Source organism: Dictyostelium discoideum (assembly GCF_000004695.1).
Source record: "Dictyostelium discoideum AX4 chromosome 1 chromosome, whole genome shotgun sequence".
Taxonomy (NCBI): Eukaryota; Evosea; class Eumycetozoa; order Dictyosteliales; family Dictyosteliaceae; genus Dictyostelium; species Dictyostelium discoideum.
Window position 1 is genome coordinate 2,355,529 of NC_007087.3, and position 15,859 is coordinate 2,371,387.

Sequence of the window (15,859 nt, forward strand, 5' to 3'; positions counted from 1 at the left end):
CTAAATTAAATAGTAATAATGGTATCTCTGATAATCAAAATCACGTTCTTTTAACAGTACACAAGAAAAAGATGTGTTTTGGTTGCAAGTATCCAGTGAATAGTGCCAATAATAATACTACTACTAATAATAATATTACTGCCAGTCAATTATCAACTCTTAAATGTTCAAAATGTCATTTACATTATTGTGAATCATGTTTTAATGTGGCTCATAATTATATCAATAATATAAATAATAATAATTAATTTTTTTTTAATAAAACACATATATCTTTTTTTTCTTTTTTTTAAAAATATAAATTTACTTTAATTTTTAATTTTTTTTTTATCCGCCATTCATTTTTTTTTTTTTTTTTTCGATGCCTTTTTTCATTTTTTAAGGGTTTTTTATTTCCTGTAATATATTTTTTATTTTTTCTTTTTATTTATTTTATTTTATTTTTACTTTTAAATTTTATTTTATTTTTACTTTTTATTTATTTTATTTTTATTTTTAAATTTTATTTTTAAATTTATTTATTTTGTTTTTATTTTTAAATTTTATTTTTATTTATTTTTTTTTATTATTACTTTTTTTATTTTATTTTTATAAATAGAAATAGGTGAAATAATGAAAGATTTAGAACAATTTGATGATATGATTGGGATCTCTAATATTAATTTTTTTGATTTATTAAAAAAGGTTGAATTTTTAATAAAAGAAAAAAAAGATAATAGAGGTCGAAACAAATTTATAAAACAAAAGAAAAATTATTTGTCACCTTATTTCACATGAGGCATTATACAAGATTAATTGTTTTAAATAAGTTGTTATTAGTGCATCTACATTCACTAGGATATATGATGAGATATTGGATATACTTTTTCAATTGTTTGAGAGAGATAAAGACTTTATATCAAAATTGGAAAAAGAAAAAGAATTTATATTAGGTGATAGAGGATTTGTTGGTATTGGAAGGTTAACTATTCCAAAAGGTAAAAGAGATTATGAACAGAAACAAACAGATATAGATCAAAAATCAATAAGAATAATTATTGAAAATGTGTTTTCAAAAATAAAAAGATTCTTTATTACAAGTATGCCACTAAGATATAAATTTTCAGTAGGATCAATTGATATGGATAGTGTTCAAGAAAAACACAATAAGAGATCTAAAAAAAAATCTTAAAAAATGACAACGAATAATAAAATAATTTAATAATGAATTCAATGATTTTTTAATTGTTCACCATTTTTTTTTTCATATAAAATTAATATGAAAAAAAAATGAAAAAAAAAACAAAAAAAAACACTTCTGTGGATAATTGAATTAATTATAATTAACTCAGCGTATTTTAAAAAAGATCGAGTTATCACGGAATAAATTCAGTTGTTTCGAAATTGAAAAATTAATTCAATTATTCACAGAAAGGTCAATTGGAAAATTCATTTTTTTTGTTTTTTTTTTGGTGGAATCCATTCCAGGGTCCCAAATTTATAAGTGAAATTACCCAAAATCCCAAAAAAAAAAGTTTTTTTTTCGAAAAAAAAAAATAAAAAAATATAAATATAAATAAAAAATAAAAAATGAAAAAAAAAAACACTTTGAAATCAAAATGATAAATAAATTCTATTTATATCCAATTTATTTAATAATAATTATTTGCATTAATAGCAATAATAATAATAATAATAATGGTGCCTTTGTATTAGGACAAGTTCAAGGAGTAACTTATTCAATTGATCAAAGTTTTGGTTATACCTATTTAAATTCATTTTCGGGTTCATGTCAATATTCATTTTCATTAAAAGTTTATAATAATCTATCCCCAGTCACTGAATTAAAATATGATGTAGAACCAGGACTAACAATAAAACCAATGATAATTGATTCAGTTAATAACTATTCAATTTTTTCGATTAATTGTCCATTGACTGTAAATATTCCCAAGCAATTTAAATTTCTTGGGAACACTTTAAATCCACAAGTAAATTCTTTATCAAAAAACTTTTCAACTGATTTATATTGCCAAGGTAAAAAAAAAAAAAAAAAAAAAAAAAAAAAAAAAAAAAAAAAAAAAAAAAAAAAAAAAAAAAATTATTAACAATTATAAAAAAAATAAATAAAGATTTTAATGTTGAAGGTTTAAATTTAGATATAAATAATTCAAGTTTGGTAGCTAATGATGGATTTAATGGAATTAGTGGTTTATTAAGTATTAGTGGTTTAAAATATCCAATTAAAGAAATTACAGCTAGTTCAAAATATGCCCAAGTAAAGATATTCAATAAAATTAATAATTTATATTATATAACTTTCTCTTCACCACCTCCAACTAATATTGGCGTTTGGCTTATAGATTTATTATTTCCAAATAAAAATTTAACTGTAGCATTAATTAATAATCTTTTTAAGAGTAGGTTTTATTTTATTTTTATTTTTTATAATAAAAAAAAAAAAAAAAAAAAAACTAAAAATTAATAATTTATATAGATACAAATAACTTAATTAGTGATTATAAAGTTTATGAACCATCAATTGACACTTTAAGATTAATGGGTACATTTACTCCACCATGTTTTACATTTACATTGAATGACAATACAGAAGCATTACAAAGTTATCCATTCTTTTTTGTAAAATTATTTAATGATGTTACTTTGAATAATCCAGTTATCCAAGTATCATTTAATAATGTGCCTTATTATCTTGGAGATTTTTCAAGATTCAATTCAATTGATCAATATTCAGGTTCAATTCTCTCAACATTACAAAACCCAATTGCAAATATATCCTATCAATACAATAATAATTATGTTGATGCATTTCCCAAGAGTTTAAATTATTTGTGTAAGTTTTATTTATTTATTTATTTATTTATTTATTTTATTTATTTATTATAATAATAATAATAATTATTATTATTGTTCTTATTTTAGATAAAAGTCTTAGTTTAAGTCAAGGTTCTACGGGACCTAGTAAAACCACAGATAAAATTACACTATTTCGAACTTCATTTCAAAAAATTTCACATACAAAATGTGAATTAAAAAATGATAGAAATATTACAAAATTTTTAGATTTTCCTTACGGATATGGTATAGGTAGTACTAATTCATTCATTTTTAATTTTGAATTGTATGATCCGATTCGAACTCTAAGTTATAGGTTAGAAGTTTCTAGAACGACTTTTTCTTCAAATTCTCCTCCAAACATAGGTAAGTTTTTATTTTACTAATTATCGATTGATTTTTTTTATTTTTTTGTTTATTTAAATAAATAATTAATTTTACTAAAAAAAAAAAAAATAGTATCAAGATTAAGATATTTTAAAATTGATAGAATTTTCAATAGATATGTTATGATTAGTGTTGGATTTTATCTTGAAAGTTCATCAAATTTTGATAATGTTTTAATTGGTAAACCAGGTGATGCAGATAAATTATTTAGATTCAATAGTTATAATGAAACTACTGGTTTATATCAAATGTTTTATAAATATTCTAAAAATCCATTCAATAGAGATGATGATCGATTTTCATTTAGAGTTTTAAGTACAAATGGTGCAATAACTACATTTATAGAAGATGAAGTGTTTATTGACCAATTTTCAAATAAAGGTACCATTTTATCACCTTCAAATTATTTTACAGAATTTAATAGTGAAGATATTGAAAGTATAACATTTAAAGAAAATGTTGTAAATACTACATTAAAATCAACATTGAATAGGGTTTATGTTAAATTAAACACCACCAATTCAAAAGTTATACCAAAAGGTGATAGTATACCAATTGGTTTTCAATTTAGAAATGGTAGAAGATTTACTAAAAATCCAGAATCATATCAAGATTTATTAGAAGATTCAGAGGGTAAAAAAGTTTATTATTTAGATTGGAATAGTACATCAAAAGCATGGGAATCTGATTTTATAATACCAGCAAATTTAGTAACTGGTCAAATTTATTATTACATTCTAAGTTCAAAACAATTACATAATAATTTCTATCAAAAATTCCCTTTAACAGTATTTTCAAATCAATTTGATCTTTTAGGTCCAATTATTTATAATCTTTCAAAATTGACACCAATTGAATCATCAACTGAAATTGAATTTGGTTGGGATATTAATATTAAAGATGAATTAAATGGTTTTAAAAGTGGTTTTATTGTAGTTAGAGGTGATATTGATAATTCAATTTATAATTATACATTAACATCAAAAATTGGTAATAATATTCTTATTGAAAATGATGTTATAAAATCAATTGACTTTAAAATAAGAATTAAAATTTCAAAAGTTCCAACATGTGTAACTCAAACTTATTCTATTACTGAATTGTTTTTACAAGATAATCAAGATCATATTACAAAATTTAATCAAGTTGAAGAAAAGTCACAACTTTATCCACAATTGAACCCATTTTTATTCTTTTTTAATTCATCTTTAATTATTACAACTAGTATTATATGTCCTTCAGCTGTTCCATCACCAAATGATTCAAATGTACCAATAATAACTAGTCTTGCTTTAAAGAATAGTCAATTAATCGAATTTAATAATGATACAAAATCATTTGAAGCATCAATAGTATTCACTGTTTATTCTTATTTTGGAATTAAAAATGAACAATATCCAACATGTTATTTAAATTCTGGTGATTTAGATTTTATTTATTCAAAAGCAATTCTTGAATCATTTAATGATACATCCTATAATTATCGTTGTGTAATTCCTGTTAGAAGAGGATTTGGTTATCCAAATCAAATATTACTTTCAATCTTTGGTTTAATTAGTAATATTGGTTTATTTAATGGTTATACATCAGGTGTATTATTTAATACATTTGGTATTGGTATATTTCCAAATAGTGTTTCTGTTCCTACTTTTTCATTCCCAGTTTTAACAAATGTTTATTATTCAAGTGGATCATTTTGGATTCAAGGTTATAATTTATTCAATTTGAATTTTGTTATGGTTACAAATGTAACTTCTTCAACAAAAATTTATTATGAAATTGATAACACAATCGATAGTAGATTTCAAAATTTAATAAAATTAAATATTCAATCATTATCAGGAAACTTTGATTTTTTAGTTGTGGGAATTCAATATGATTCAAGAACTACAAATACACTTTTCTTTGATAATAGATTAATAGTAAATTATGAACCACCAACAACACCACCAATTGTACCAACTTTAACACCAATTCAAAAATGTTCTGGAACACCATTATGTGGTGGTATTGATCATGGTTATTGTAGTCAAACGGTTGGTTGTATTTGTTATTCACCATATATTGGAATTGATTGTACATCACAAGTTATTGTAATACCTCAACCAAATATAACAAAACCAACTGATCCATCTGTTATTATTGAAACTAAACCTATTGGAGATAATAATAACCAAACATCAGGTAATCAAGTTTTATTATCAAGTATAATTTCAATTGCTGAACTTAGAGAAATTAATAGTAATAATAATACAATTATAAAAAGATTTAAATTTGAAAAATGGGTTCAAACTACATTATCACCCACAATATCACAATATATTTCAAATGATGTATCGGATGGTTTAATAGATCCACCAGCAATTGTAAATGTAAGAATTGAATGGTTTTCAAATTCAACCAATATCTCTTTTGCTGATCAATCAATTTTAATTAATCCATCAACTTTAAAATATACAATCACCATTTCACAATATAAATATCAATCAAGATTAAATAATCTTCAATTGATTATGAATGCTAAAGTTCAATCTAATCAAAGTGATAATATATGCTCAAGTTATCAATTTGGTGAATCTTTTGATTATGAACATGAAAATAGTATTAACTTTATAAAATTACAAATTGGTAAATATAGTTTAAGAGGTAAATATATTAAAAGAGCAATTATTGATTCTTCAAGAATTGTTACAATTAAAAATGAAATCTTATATGATTTAGATAATCAACAACAACAACAACAACAAGCAAATAGTACTCAATCATATGTTGGTATTACAATACCATACTTTTTAGATAGTGCAATATTAGATCCAGATTTTTCAGTTTTATTAGATAGTGGTGAAGCAAATTCAGATTCTCCAAACTCTGTTTGTGGAAATGACTTTGAATCTGGTTTAAGTAAAGGTCAACTTATTGGAATTATTATTGGTTCTGCAATTTTTTTCATCAGTCTTGTAGCTATTTTAATTTATTTAGTTTATAAAACTGCCATTTGTTTACCAGTTAGAATATTTTTATATAAAATATCAAAAAAATCAAAGGTGTAATTTAATAAAAATAATAAAATAAATAAATTTTAAGGTTCTTAAATTATTTTTTTATAATTAGATAGATTTTTCACTTATTAAAATAAATTAATAAATAATAAATAAACATCAAAAAAAAAGAAAATAATAAAAACGACTAAAATAACATTGCTTTCTTTTTATTTTTATTTTTTTTTTTTTTTTTTTTTTTTTTTTTCAATTTTCCATTTTTTTTCATTAAATTTCTCGAAAAACAAATTTTTTTTTTTTTTTTATTTTTTCATTTTTTTTTTTTTCTAAACAAATAATTATATATTAATAAGAAAAAATGGATTTATTTAGTCATTTAAATTGGTATAGTGGCGATTTTATGAATGAAGATGGCGAGCCAATAAAGAGTATACCAAGTGGAAAATTAATATTAGTTTCAGATACATTAGAATCTGAAGGTTCATTTTTAATTCATTATTTTTTACAATCAATATTTAAAGCAACAACCTCAACAAACTCATCAACCAACAATAATAATAGCAATAATAGTGGTGGTGTTGGTGGTGGTGCATGTTTATTAGGATTGAATCAAAGTTTATATAATTATTTTAATGTTGGTAGAAAATTAGGATATAATTTAACAACAGAATATAATAAAGGTAATTTCACATTTATAAATGGATTATCAACACCATATAAATGGATAATTGAACAAAGATTACAACAATTAGAGGATCAAGGTATTGATGAAGAACCACAATTAGACTCAATCTCTCAAGGTTTTAATCCATTTCCAACTATTCATTTAATTGATAATAAGAATATCACTTCCTCCTCCTCCTCCTCTTCTTATTCAAACTCTAATAATAAAAATAAAAATAATAATGAATTAAAAGACATTTTATATAAAATTTATAATGAATTTATAAATGATCATAAGAAAAGAGTAATGAATAATAATAATAATTCAAAGACTTTATTCATTATTGATGGTTTAAATTTATTAGAGAGTCATTATTCTACAAATCCAAGTGGTTCAAATATGGATATTTTAAACTTTTTACAATATTGTCATAATTATATCAAAGAGAATTCAACAACTTGTAGTATGATAATACTTTATCATAGTGATTGTGATGAAGATTCAAAATTCTTTAATTTACTTCAATATGAATCCGATTTAACAATCAATATAACTGGTTTAAAATCTGGTTATTCAAAAGATATTGATGGTCAAGTAAGTTTTAATTTTTTTTTTTTTTTTTTTTTTTTTTTTTTTTTTTTTTTTTTTTTTTTTTTTTAATGTCATTTTCAAACAATTTCTAATAACTTTTTTTTTTTTTTTTTTAGTTAAATTTTATACAAAAAGATGAAAAAAATAATACATTTACAAGAGTTAATCCAATTCATTATCAAGCATTAGATAATTCAATTAGATTCTTCTCAATGGGTTCAAGAATTCAATAAAGTCTTTTTTTTTTTTTACAATTTATTTTTTTATTTTCATTTTTATTTTTTTTATTTTTATTAAATAGATTTTTAAAAGATAATACAGTTCGAGGTTTGATTATATTTTTCAAAAGGGTCATTAGCGATAGCCACTTTTACAGCTTCATCAAAAACAATTTTTAGACCTTGTTTTGTAAGTGCTGAACATTCTAAATATTGAATAGCTTTAATCTTTTTCATTAATGTATGACCTTGTTCATATGAGATTGGATTTAATTTATCTTGTTTTAATTTATCTTTAATATCTTTATCATCTCTTTTATCTATTTTAGTGGCAACTAATATTATTGGTATATTTGGTGAATAATGTCTACATTCTAGATTCCATTTATTAAGAACATTATGATGAAGTTGAAATAATTGAGAAACAAATTAAAAATACATTTACATTTTCATAATTTTTTGGTCTTAATAAATTATATTCACTTTGACGTGCACAATCCCACAAATCAAGTAAAATCTGTTTCTCATTATCAATATTAATTTTCATTGTATGATTATCAATTATTGTTGGAATATATTCATTTAGAAAATTATTAGTTGTGTATGTTATTAATAAACTTGGCTTTCCAACATATGTATCTCCTATTACTACACATTTTATTGTTTTCATTTATTTTTAATGTTTTTTTTTTTTTTTTTTTGAATTGTTTTTTTTTTTTTTTTTTTTTTTATTTCAAAGAAAGGATATTTTAAAATTTTGATCAAAATAAAAAATACAATTTATTTAAAAAAAAAAAATAAAATAAAAAGAATATACCTTTTTAAAAAAAATAAAAAGAAAAAGAATAATTGTATTTAATTTTTGATTGGTTGGTTGAGGAGATAAAGATGATTTTTTTTTTTTTTTTTTTTTTTTTTTTTTTTTTTTTTTTTTTTTTTTTTTTTTTTTTTTTTTTTTTTTTTTTTTTTTTTTTTTCTTTTTTTTTTTTTTACATTATAATACAACCTTTTGAAGATTTTGGTTTTTTCTTAAGAGTTGGATTAATTACAGATCTAATTGCTTCATCAAAAACAGTTTTAAGACCTTTTTGTGTGAGAGCTGAACATTCAAGATATTTGACAGCATTAATTTCTTTCATTTTTGAAAGACCTTGTTCATAGGAAACTGGATAAAGTTTTTTCTCTTTTAATCTATCTTGAGTATCTCTATCTTCTCTCATATCTAATTTAGTACCAACTAAAATGATTGGAACATTTGGTGCATGGTGACATATCTATTAATTTAGATGATTTTGATTATTAATAATCCTATTATTGATTGGTGTGTTTTATTTATTTATTTATTTATTTATTTATTTATTTATTTATTTATTTATTTATTTATTTATTATTATTTTTAAAACTTTAAAATATATATACTTACTTCTGGATGCCATTTACCATTTACATTCTCAAAAGATGCTGGTGAAACGATTGAAAAACAAATTAAGAAAACATCAGTTTGAGGATAGGATAAAGGACGTAAACGATCATAATCTTCTTGACCTGCTGTATCCCATAATCCGAGATTAATTGGTTTACCATCAACCATTACATTTGCGCTGTAATTACTATAATAATTTTATGTATATTTGGTGTTAGAAAAAAAGGTAATTTTGATTTATTTTATTTTTTTTTTTTTTTTATTTTTTATATTTACTCAAAAACTGTTGGGATATACTCTCCTGGAAAAGCATTGGTTGTATATGAAATTAAAAGACATGTTTTACCAACTGCACCATCACCAACAACTACACATTTAATTGCTTGCATTATGTTTTTTTTTTTTTTTTTTTTTTTAATATATAAAACTTTAGAATAATAATTTACAAATATATATTTTTAATTTTTGTTTGTTTATGCCATTTGATTTAAAAAATAAAATTTAGTTTTTAAAGTAAAAAAAAAATGAATAAAAAAAAAAAAATTTTTAATTATAATATGATATTTCCAAAATTAAAATGAATAATAAAATAATTAAAAAAAAAAAAAAGTCATAAAAATAAAATTTGAAATTTTTTCTATGAAAAAAAGGGGTTATTTTTGGGATTATTTTTTTTTTTTTTAATAAAAATAGATTTTAATTTTATTTTAAAAGGGAATATATTAAAATTTTTCTTTCAATTTTAGTTTTTTTTTTTTATTACTATTGAATATTTTAATTAGGTATATATTTTTTAAAATTTGAATAACATACATTAATTTTTTGTTTTTTTTTTTTTTGTTTTTTTTAATTTTTTTTTTTTTTCTTGTTTTTTTTATACTAAACAATGAAAGAAGAAACAACAACAACAACAACAACAACAACAACAAAAAATACAACAAAAATAATAAGGAATGAAGATGATGATTACGAATTAGTTAAAGTAATAATATTGGGTGATAATAAAACTGGTAAAAGTTCAATTTTAAGAAGATATCATTATAATGAATTTGAATTAGGAGTATCATCAATTGGTGTTGATTTCATTAAAAAAGATTATGGTATGGTAAATGGTAAATATTATAAAATTCAAATTTGGGATGTAAATAGTTGTGATAGGTTTAGATTATTAACCCACTCCTATTATAAGGGTGCACATGGTTTCATGTTATTATATGATTGTACTAATCAAGAATCATTTAATAATTTACAATTTTGGATCAATGAAATTATAAATAAATCACCAAATTCAAATAATTCAACAATTGTTATCATTGGTAATAAATGTGATTTAGTTAATGGCATTAAAATTGATCCAATTAAATCTAAACAATTTTGTGATTCAAAATCAATAACTTCATTTCAAAATGTTTCTGCAAAAGATTCTATCAATATAAATGAACCATTTGAAATTTTATTTAGACAAATAATTAAAAAAGGTCATTCACAAACAGTTTCTCCAAAACATGATACATATGAAAATAATAATATTAATAAATCATGTAATATTTTATAATTAAATTTGTTTTCGAAATAAAAATTTTGGGGGAATGATATGGTCATCTATTTTAGTGATGTTATAGTGAAAGTTTTAGAATTTTCTTCTCAACCTCAAGGAAATTAATTTTTCGGACTTTTACGTATAAAATTTTTAATTTTATCTAATTACTTCGTACTCTAAGTTTACAACTACCTTTTTTTGAATGGAATAACACAATTTTTAGTTGCTTCTTCTTGAGATATATCTCATTTTATAAATTCTATTATTAGATATTACAGGTGCCTTTTAAGGTTTTATGGGTTTTTTTTTTTTTTTTTTTTTTTTTTAAAGTTGGGGGTGTAGAGTGTGTTTAGTGACGTAATATATTGTTGAGGTTTGATGGTAGTGGTACTGTGTGTAGTGGTGAGTTCCAGTGTTTGCTAAATCTTTCGAGTTGCAGGGAGATGATGTTTTTGAATTTTTTTATTTGTTCGTTGTTTGTTGCTTTTTTTTCTTGTCTGATTAGTTTGTATATGTTGTTTTTTGTTCTTTCCCAGGCTGCTGTTTGAGTTTTCTTTAGTTCGTGTACTAGTAGTTGTTTTCTTAAGTTTATGAATATGAATAAATTATTTTTTAAAACTACCTTTTTTTTTTTTTTTTTTTTGAATTGTTTTTTTAAAACTACCTTTTTTTTTTAAAAACTGCTTTTTTTTTTTTTTTTTTTAAAACTACCAATACTACTATTGGATTGAATTTTTCATACAATTCCTCATTGGTGTAGTCGGTAACACTCTAGTCTTTCACACTGGTACCTCGGGTTCGATTCCCGAATGGGGAGCTTTTTAATTATTTTCCTAAAAAGATCGCATGTTCGATGCCATGTTCGCATAACCCGAACACTCCAAACCAATTCCATCATAATAAAAAAAAAAAAAAAAAAAAAAAAACAAGTAGTAGTAATCATAATATAACCAAAAATATCAACATATAACAATATAAAAATTTAAAAATTTAAAAATCTAAAAATTTAAAAATGTAATAAAATATAACAATACACCGCTTTTAGGTAAAAAAAAAAAAACGATGCCATGTTCGATGCCATGTTCGATGCCATGTTCGATGCCATGTTCGATACCCATGAAGGATGAAGATAATAAAAACAAAATATATAATACTTAAAAAATTAATTAATTATGATTATTGTGGTTAAATTATAATTCCTTATTAAGAATATTGAAAACTTAATGTTCATGTAATTTCATTACAAAACTGGGAGTGGCACAAGGATATAAAAAAGCAAAAATTTTACAATTAATTTTTTATTTTTTATTATTTTTTTATTTTAAAATTTTGAAAGGTTAATTTATTTAAAATTATACATTAGTTTTATTATTAAACATTTCCATTAAAAAAAAATCACCACTTTCTGTAACGGTATACTCTAGAAAGACTAATATTTTATTTGTTTATAATTTATATTAGTATTTTATTTATTTATTTATTTATTTTTATATTTATATATCTTTAATAATTTAATTTAATTTAATTTTATATAATTTTATTTAATATTTGTTTTATATATTTTATACTAGTTAATACGAGTCGACATAATATACTATAAGAGAATATTTAAAAAAATATACCAAATTTGTTAAAAATTAATTATTGAAAACACTAAATAAAGAATATATATCGAAACAATTGTTTCTGATTATAATGATATAATACTAAATAATAATTATAGTAACGAAAAACTACTGGTTTCTTTACATTTCTAAATCACCATACTCACAATTCAAAAACAATAACGTCAGTATCATCACCATTTCTTAGAAAATAACAATACCACAATCAAAAACGACCTAAAAAAATTGTACAATTGAAATTTTGTCTTTTTTTTTTTTGAACTAGATTACTCAATTATTACTTCTCCTTGAATGAAAAAATTTTGTGTTTAGCATGTAAGATTCAACATTGAATATCTTAATACAACTACTTAAGGAGACTTTCCATTACTATTATTTCTACTAGTGATAAGCAAACATTTAAATTTAATTTATAATTTTATTTTTGCCAATAAATTAACCTCATCATGGCATCGAACATGCGATCTTTTGTGGAAAAAAAGAAAAGCTCCCCATTCGGGAATCGAACCCGAGGTACCAGTGTGAAAGACTAGAGTGTTACCGACTACACCAATGAGGAATTTCATGAAAAATTAATTACAATAGTAGTATTGGTAGTTGTAAAATAAATTTATTCTTATTCAAAAGTAAGAAGTAAAATACACTGCTCATATTGATGGGTTAAAGCAAAATCTCCTCGGGACATGTCCATGTATAACTGACCAATAAGTATCGCAACCAAAAAACTCCTAAATGAGGGATTACAATACTATCATCGAATCTGGGGAGGTAGCTTCCAAAAACCATCCGACGGCACAACGGCCGACAGGTTACCCCGGTATGGCACAAGCGAAGCCGTTGGTTAGTCAGTCACTGCAACAGTAAACGTGTGGCACACTGGCGAGACACTTCAAGTAACGGGAAGGAGGCTGATGCCTCTGGGACACAAAGTAAGTCGATAAAAGTAAAAATATATAAAAAGACGAATGGCGAGTGAGTGGCGCGAGAGATGAGAGCGAGTGTCGGTCACGAAAGTGGCTTAAGGTTTCACCGATAGTATGAGTGGAGGTTGGGTAGTTGTGGCACCATCAACTTCAAGACCCCCCATAGTGTCGGCCGAGGATAAAATAAAAAAATGATTTAGAAAAAAGTTTGGACAAAAAAGATGTTTTAATCAAAAGTAATAATACAATTCAAAATTTGAAACAAAAAAAAAAAAAAAAAAAAAAAAAGTAAACTAACCTCTTTTAGAGACCCTGTAAAAAACTACAAATAAAATGAGATCTAGCATCTCAAGGAGAAGAAAGTAATAATTGCGTTATCCAATTCAAAAAAAGTAGTTGTAAACAGGAGAAGCAACTAATAATTGCGTTATCCAATTCAAAAAAAAAAAAAGTAGTTGTAAATGTACAAGAAAAGTTAGGTTTACTGATATGTATAAACAATGTTGATTATATAGTTGTAATGGTTGAAGTGAAAAATCTCATGCTAAATGATAGTCCCTCCAGAAGTAATAGTGGTAGAAGTGGTAGTAGTAGAACAAGAAAGTAAAGTTTGGTTTACTGATATGTATAAACAATGTCGATTATATATATAGTTGTAATGGTTAAAGTGAAAATCTCACGTTTATGATAGCCCATCCTGAAATAGCAGTAGAAATAGGAGTAAAAGATAGTTAAGAAGTGATAGTAATAGTAAATTGAAGTTCCAGTCATTAGATTCAGTGTTACAAATCCATGCAAGAATATAGGTAATAGAGTTGTTCAAGTCGAAGTGACAGTTTTGTTATTTAACAATTTCAAGAAATTTTCAAGGTCTACATCTTTGGAAATCAAAAAAAAAAAAAAATCAAAATCAAATCAAATCAAAAAAAAAAAAAAAAAAAAAAAAAATATATTATTGTTTTTTTCTAAGAAAGAGAGTGGTCTTGTGATTGATGGAGGTGTAATGATATCTAATTGATTATCAAGTCCTTTGTTTAGTGAGAGTTGGTTTGTTGGGGTTTGTTTTTTAGGTGTGTAGATTTTTGCGCTTTTGTTTTTTGTTGTTGAGGTTGTGGAGGTATTATTTGTATTGGTTGTGTTGTTATCTGTATGATTTAACTGTAATTCAGTTGAGTGATCATCAGCCATTGTTGAAAAGTATATAGGACGATAGCCCTTGCTTTAATGAGCAAAAATAGGGTAAAATTATGAGGAATGAATGTGGCGGTGAAGATATAACAGTGATTTATTTATTATATGTATAAATTCTCGTTTATTTCTTTGTTTTTTTCGGTTTCGTTTATCAATTAGGAATCGAACCAACAACCTATTTTTAGTTTTTTAAAAAAAAATGGTTCTACTGAGACTCGAACTCAGATTACAGGATTCAAAGTCCTGGGTGCTAACCAATTACACTATAAAACCTTTTGATTTTTTATGTAATAAAGTTACTCTATAAAATTAATAGATATTAAATATGCATATTACATTACTAATTATAGTTGACACACATTTAAATAATATATAATAATAATAATAATAATAATACTGTCAACTCATTATAAACAATATAAATACTAAAGAATAATTTTATTAACAATATTGAATATTATAAATATAAACTAATATTAAATAAAGATAACAAAGTATTATTCAATTATATAATTATTAATTATATATATTTATAAAGCTAACAAGCTTTATTACATTTAATAATGAACGTCGTATTCCAATTCCTATGTAAACTTTTGATAATTTGTATACCTTATATACTTGTGTGACCCTTGAACACACAGAAATAATTAATAATAAATAATAAATAATATTATATATCTTATAATATTATATGTAATAAAGTTTTGTTTGTGCACAATTTTGAATAAAACAACAATGAATTAATTTTTATTTTATTTACTATTTTTACTAAAATTAATTTTACTAAAGAAACCGTTGGTAAAATTTCTGAGAATAAAGTAAGAATCTTGTATTTTTTAACATCTTTTCAGTTTCAGATCTATTTCTATATTTGTATTTTACTAGGGATAAAAACTTTATAAAAAAATTTATGTCGCTTAATTATTCGCGATTATTACATTCTTAATTAAAACGTCGTATGTCAGTCTCCTCCCCATATTCGATTATAGTATTTTTATCCCTCATTTCGGGAGTTTTGAGTTTGTGTTGCTTAATATTCGTGGGATTATTTAATATGATAACTGCTATTTTAAAAAAAAAAAAATATCAAGGTTTTATAGTGTAATTGGTTAGCACCCAGGACTTTGAATCCTGTAATCTGAGTTCGAGTCTCAGTAGAACCATTTTTCCCACCCCTAAATAAAAGGTAGTAGGTTCGATTCCTATTTTGGTGAAATCTAATTGAGAAAGGAAATTGGAATATTCAAGAACATTATCAAACTTTAACCATACTCAATTAAAAACAACCTCACAAAAACTCAAAAAGAAACCCAAACCATCAAAAAATTTAAAAAAGAATGGAGCATAAACACTAATGAACCAATTCCAACAATTACACCACCAATTAATTATTAATTACCTAATCTAAAATAACATACCATTTTAAATTCACAAAAACTAAAAACCTAAAATAAATAAAT

At 23.0% G+C, this 15,859-nt stretch overlaps 9 protein-coding genes, 4 non-coding genes and 1 pseudogene across 13 annotated transcripts in view; 8 read left to right on the forward strand and 6 right to left on the reverse strand.

Annotated features, from left to right (window-relative positions):
* DDB_G0268904 (hypothetical protein) overlaps positions 1–248 on the forward strand; it is a gene marked incomplete at both ends in the record, with an annotated part of 2,364 nt that extends 2,116 nt beyond the window's left edge. The window contains one exon of the mRNA XM_641956.1: positions 1–248. This exon is cut by the window's left edge and continues 2,116 nt beyond it. Coding sequence (XP_647048.1) covers positions 1–248 — 248 coding nt within the window.
* A 364-nt stretch (positions 249–612) lies between these two features.
* On the forward strand, positions 613–1,171 carry DDB_G0268906 (hypothetical protein; the record flags this gene model as incomplete). Its single annotated transcript, XM_641957.1, has 2 exons — positions 613–684; positions 881–1,171. The coding sequence occupies 2 exons, from the start codon at positions 613–615 to the stop codon at positions 1,169–1,171; spliced, it is 363 nt and encodes a 120-aa protein (XP_647049.1).
* Positions 1,172–1,598: 427 nt separating this feature from the next.
* On the forward strand, positions 1,599–6,272 carry DDB_G0268626 (EGF-like domain-containing protein; the record flags this gene model as incomplete). The annotated part of the gene is made up of 5 exons (XM_641958.2): positions 1,599–2,016; positions 2,112–2,399; positions 2,477–2,833; positions 2,923–3,201; positions 3,295–6,272. The coding sequence occupies 5 exons, from the start codon at positions 1,599–1,601 to the stop codon at positions 6,270–6,272; spliced, it is 4,320 nt and encodes a 1,439-aa protein (XP_647050.1).
* A 307-nt stretch (positions 6,273–6,579) lies between these two features.
* DDB_G0268624 (UPF0405 family protein) lies at positions 6,580–7,709 on the forward strand (the record flags this gene model as incomplete). The annotated part of the gene is made up of 2 exons (XM_641959.1): positions 6,580–7,479; positions 7,593–7,709. 2 exons carry the CDS (start codon positions 6,580–6,582, stop codon positions 7,707–7,709), a joined length of 1,017 nt encoding a protein of 338 aa, XP_647051.1.
* Positions 7,710–7,781: 72 nt separating this feature from the next.
* On the reverse strand, positions 7,782–8,364 carry DDB_G0268908 (annotated as a pseudogene; the record flags this gene model as incomplete).
* Positions 8,365–8,683: 319 nt separating this feature from the next.
* On the reverse strand, positions 8,684–9,506 carry rac1B (Rho GTPase; the record flags this gene model as incomplete). The annotated part of the gene is made up of 3 exons (XM_641961.2): positions 8,684–8,968; positions 9,118–9,304; positions 9,394–9,506. The coding sequence occupies 3 exons, from the start codon at positions 9,504–9,506 to the stop codon at positions 8,684–8,686; spliced, it is 585 nt and encodes a 194-aa protein (XP_647053.2).
* A 497-nt stretch (positions 9,507–10,003) lies between these two features.
* Positions 10,004–10,672, forward strand: rabT1 (Rab GTPase; the record flags this gene model as incomplete). The annotated part of the gene is made up of 1 exon (XM_641962.1): positions 10,004–10,672. The coding sequence occupies one exon, from the start codon at positions 10,004–10,006 to the stop codon at positions 10,670–10,672; it is 669 nt and encodes a 222-aa protein (XP_647054.1).
* Positions 10,673–11,402: 730 nt separating this feature from the next.
* tRNA-Glu-UUC-2 lies at positions 11,403–11,474 on the forward strand. The gene has a single exon. It is a non-coding gene; the product is annotated as a tRNA-Glu (tRNA).
* A 535-nt stretch (positions 11,475–12,009) lies between these two features.
* On the reverse strand, positions 12,010–12,462 carry DDB_G0269028 (hypothetical protein; the record flags this gene model as incomplete). The annotated part of the gene is made up of 3 exons (XM_641963.1): positions 12,010–12,086; positions 12,226–12,251; positions 12,407–12,462. The coding sequence occupies 3 exons, from the start codon at positions 12,460–12,462 to the stop codon at positions 12,010–12,012; spliced, it is 159 nt and encodes a 52-aa protein (XP_647055.1).
* Positions 12,463–12,769: 307 nt separating this feature from the next.
* On the reverse strand, positions 12,770–12,841 carry tRNA-Glu-UUC-6. Its single transcript has one exon. It is a non-coding gene; the product is annotated as a tRNA-Glu (tRNA).
* A 173-nt stretch (positions 12,842–13,014) lies between these two features.
* Positions 13,015–13,812, forward strand: DDB_G0268912 (hypothetical protein; the record flags this gene model as incomplete). The annotated part of the gene is made up of 2 exons (XM_641964.1): positions 13,015–13,126; positions 13,658–13,812. The coding sequence occupies 2 exons, from the start codon at positions 13,015–13,017 to the stop codon at positions 13,810–13,812; spliced, it is 267 nt and encodes an 88-aa protein (XP_647056.1).
* A 308-nt stretch (positions 13,813–14,120) lies between these two features.
* Positions 14,121–14,393, reverse strand: DDB_G0269030 (hypothetical protein; the record flags this gene model as incomplete). The annotated part of the gene is made up of 1 exon (XM_641965.1): positions 14,121–14,393. The coding sequence occupies one exon, from the start codon at positions 14,391–14,393 to the stop codon at positions 14,121–14,123; it is 273 nt and encodes a 90-aa protein (XP_647057.1).
* Positions 14,394–14,596: 203 nt separating this feature from the next.
* On the reverse strand, positions 14,597–14,669 carry tRNA-Gln-UUG-5. Its single transcript has one exon. It is a non-coding gene; the product is annotated as a tRNA-Gln (tRNA).
* An 820-nt stretch (positions 14,670–15,489) lies between these two features.
* tRNA-Gln-UUG-2 lies at positions 15,490–15,562 on the forward strand. The gene has a single exon. It is a non-coding gene; the product is annotated as a tRNA-Gln (tRNA).
* Positions 15,563–15,859: the final 297 nt, after the last annotated feature.